The 3,168-nt window shown below is 35.9% G+C and overlaps 1 protein-coding gene across 1 annotated transcript; it reads right to left on the minus strand.

Annotated features, from left to right (window-relative positions):
• Positions 1–333: 333 nt before the first annotated feature.
• Positions 334–2,536, minus strand: LOC7476434 (COMPASS-like H3K4 histone methylase component WDR5A). Its single transcript, XM_024600504.2, has 2 exons — positions 1,748–2,536; positions 334–931 (listed from the first exon to the last, which is right to left on the minus strand). Exons 1-2 carry the CDS (start codon positions 2,408–2,410, stop codon positions 641–643), a joined length of 954 nt encoding a protein of 317 aa, XP_024456272.1. The 5' UTR covers positions 2,411–2,536; the 3' UTR covers positions 334–640.
• Positions 2,537–3,168: the final 632 nt, after the last annotated feature.

Here is a 3,168-nt window from a genome sequence, read left to right on the forward strand (position 1 = left end):
TTATTGATTGGATGACTACATCGACAGGCGCTGGGTCCTAAGATTAGCTGTATTAGGCCTGCTGGATGACCTCCACTCACAAGGCTGAAACGGGAACAAGAATAATCAGCCCCTCCAATAATCAACTTGGGTCCTTTCCCTTTGAAAGACAATGATATAAAATGGATGTCTATGATGTGTGTATGTACCTCTCATTAAGTCATCCATTTTCCTTTTACCTGTCCTCCGAACTTTCTTTCCTTTCATGATCCTTGTAGTAAGGCTACCGTCGTCCTTCAATAATAATCACAGCAATGGTCCACAAAAGCAGTGCTTATATTAAGTCAAAATAAATAAATAAAGGACTGCTGGTTTTCTTCTCAGTTAAACAGAAGCTACACACTGGTCCAGTTATAAACGTGAAGGGGACAGAGATGGGAATCAAGGGAGTTAAAAAAGATCACACGACTTCCATCAAATTTGTTCCTCAGATACATAAACAGTGGTTAAATGAATCAAAACTACATGCATATCAAAGAGGACAAGTGTCTGGGAAAAAGCAGAAGCTTCAGCCATCGAGCAAAATATTTCCCTCTTTGTAACTCAAGGTCTTCTCCTATGCACAGGCCAAATCAGGTTAAAAAAACTGCTAGCAGAGAAATCATATTTCCTGAGTCCAAATCTTCACGGTCTTGTCATTGCCCAGTGCACCAGATGCAATAATATTTTGGGTGGGATGACATGCTACTGATATAACTGTATCTGTGTGACCTTCCAATTTCTGCACTATTTTCCTGCTTTGAAGCTCCCACAGGTATACACAACTATCCTCCGAACCACCAACAATGTACTTTCCATTTGTTACGGAAAAGGTGGGCGAAATACAGAATTTTGTATTGACATGCCCAGTGTATGTCTTCAGAAATTTCCCAGTTGAAAAATTCCAAAGCCTCTGCAAGTGTATCATAGCAGATCCAGGTGAGAGATCATCTAGGAAATGAAAAACACCAGAAAAAGAAAGACTGGACCCTCCAAAATAAAACTAAAATGCTTAGTTCTCTAGAACAACAAGCTATCAAATGAACTTTATGTGTGCTAATTATTTGCCCTCGTATATAAAATAATAAATGAACACGAGATATATGTACAAATATAAATTCAAGAACAGGAATACTCAATGAGCTTTGTTAAAAGAACAAAATACCATCATGGAACCCTATTTAATGGGTTATTCTGCAAATTTCCACATAATTATACACAAAACCTCTAGGATCCAGCAGTGATCCCAAGAAGTGAACTGTTAAGACACATGTCCATGAGATACACATCAAAACGGTAAACAAAAGCAGAGAAAAGGGATCACCAGTTAACAAATAAGCAGATAAAATTCCTCGCCAAAGAACCTAAATGTTGCACAGACAACTTCATAACATAAAAATCTCCATTTCATGGGCATAGGTCATGACGTATAACAAGAAAGGAAGGGGAAAAGTTAAGGATGATAATGCTATGTATTATCTGCACATTGTTATTCAAGACAGCGAAATTGCAGCCATAAAAAAATGCTTACAACAATTTCAGCTGCATTCCTACGAAAGCATATGAAAACAGGCATAGTTTTCCACCAAGACAAGTAATTTACACATAAACTACATAAGTTGATCAATATTGAAAACTATCAACCATTACCAACACCAATACATGAAAATAGCATCCTAATAAAACCAACTCAATGACATATAAACTTTACCCCTTAAAATGAACGTACCAAATTGTTATCCAAGGTGCCAACAAGAATGAACTTTCCATTAGGCGAAAACTTGACGAAGGAAACAGGTGGGTTTTCATCATCAATCAAGGTCTTGATACAATGACCAGTCCCAGCGTCCCAAATTCTACACAATCCATCATAACTACTCGATACAATAAGCGAACCCTCTCTATTAAAATCGACAGCTGTGACTGGATCCGAATGGGCAGGCAATACCTTCAAACACTTGCCACTCTTCACATCCCAAATTCTAACAGTCTCATCAAAAGAACCCGAAACAATCATATTCGATTGCGGGTTAAAATTGACGCAAAACACATAATTGGTGTGCCCATGAAGGGTTTTGATTGTGTGCCCTGTTGTGACGTCCCATAGGCGGAGGGTTTTATCGTCGGATGCAGAGACAATGAAGCGGGAATCAGAGGAGAAGGCGAGGTCGGAGACGCCTTGTTCGTGCCCGTGGAAGTCATGGAGATGAGTGATTGGAGATGTAGGAGGATTAGAAAGGGAGATGGAATAGGTTCTGAGGGTTTTGTCAGCGGAGGAAGAGCCGAGGAGACGGCCATCGGCGGAGAATTTGACGGATGATATGGGGGATTTGTGGCCTGTTAGGGTTTGGGTTAGGGTGTAAGGTTTGTAGGATTCGGTTGGGGCTGACATTTGCCTTTTCTAAGGGTTTATTAGCCTTTAGCCTTTATTTGGCCTTCAGGAGGGAGAACTGGAGAGAGAGAGAGAGAGAGAGAGAGAGAGAGACAGAGTCAGAGACACTCCACAGATGTTCCAACATGCTACTTGAGGAAAGCCTTTATTGATCTCGTAATTGGCCTTTTTATTTTTTTAATACTGTTTTACTGATTTATTTTTTATATAAATAAATTAATATTTTAATATATTTTCTTAATCAATTTTATAATAGTTTTGTATCTTCACTCAGTCAGTTAAGGCGTCAGTTCAGGCATTTATAGAGTATTTGGAAACGTGGCCAACCGTGTTTTTAATAAATTTAAATTTTTTTAAAAAATTAATTTTTTTATATTTTGAATAATTTTATATGTTAATTTTAAAAATAATTTTTAAAAAATAAAAAAAATATCATTTTGATGTATTTCAAAATAAAAAACACTTTGAAAAGCAACCGCAATCACACTCCAAGACAGATTTTTATATTAATGGGTGTAGATTGTGAGTTTGAATCTTGTTGACAATTGTATTTTCTTTTTATTGACATACATGGTGTTGTTTATTATTATTATTTTTAAAAAAAAAATTTAAAATTTTAACCAGCACTCTAAAAAAAATTTATTAGATTCAATTACTTTTTAGTTTTGATATGATTTTCAAATACTATTATAATTTTTTATTTGAATTTTGATATTTTTAAATTATTATATATTTGATATAAAAATAATAATACTAAT

Source organism: Populus trichocarpa, chromosome 5 (assembly GCF_000002775.5).
Source record: "Populus trichocarpa isolate Nisqually-1 chromosome 5, P.trichocarpa_v4.1, whole genome shotgun sequence".
Taxonomy (NCBI): Eukaryota; Viridiplantae; Streptophyta; class Magnoliopsida; order Malpighiales; family Salicaceae; genus Populus; species Populus trichocarpa.

Excerpts from the sequence above, each read along its gene's own strand:
- LOC7476434 (XM_024600504.2), bottom strand. The coding sequence starts at position 2,410 with ATGTCAGCCCCAACCGAATCCTACAAACCTTACACCCTAACCCAAACC. Across the intron at positions 932-1,747 it reads GCACCTTGGATAACAATTTG|AGGCTTTGGAATTTTTCAAC; the intron begins GTACGTTCATTT and ends ATACACTTGCAG.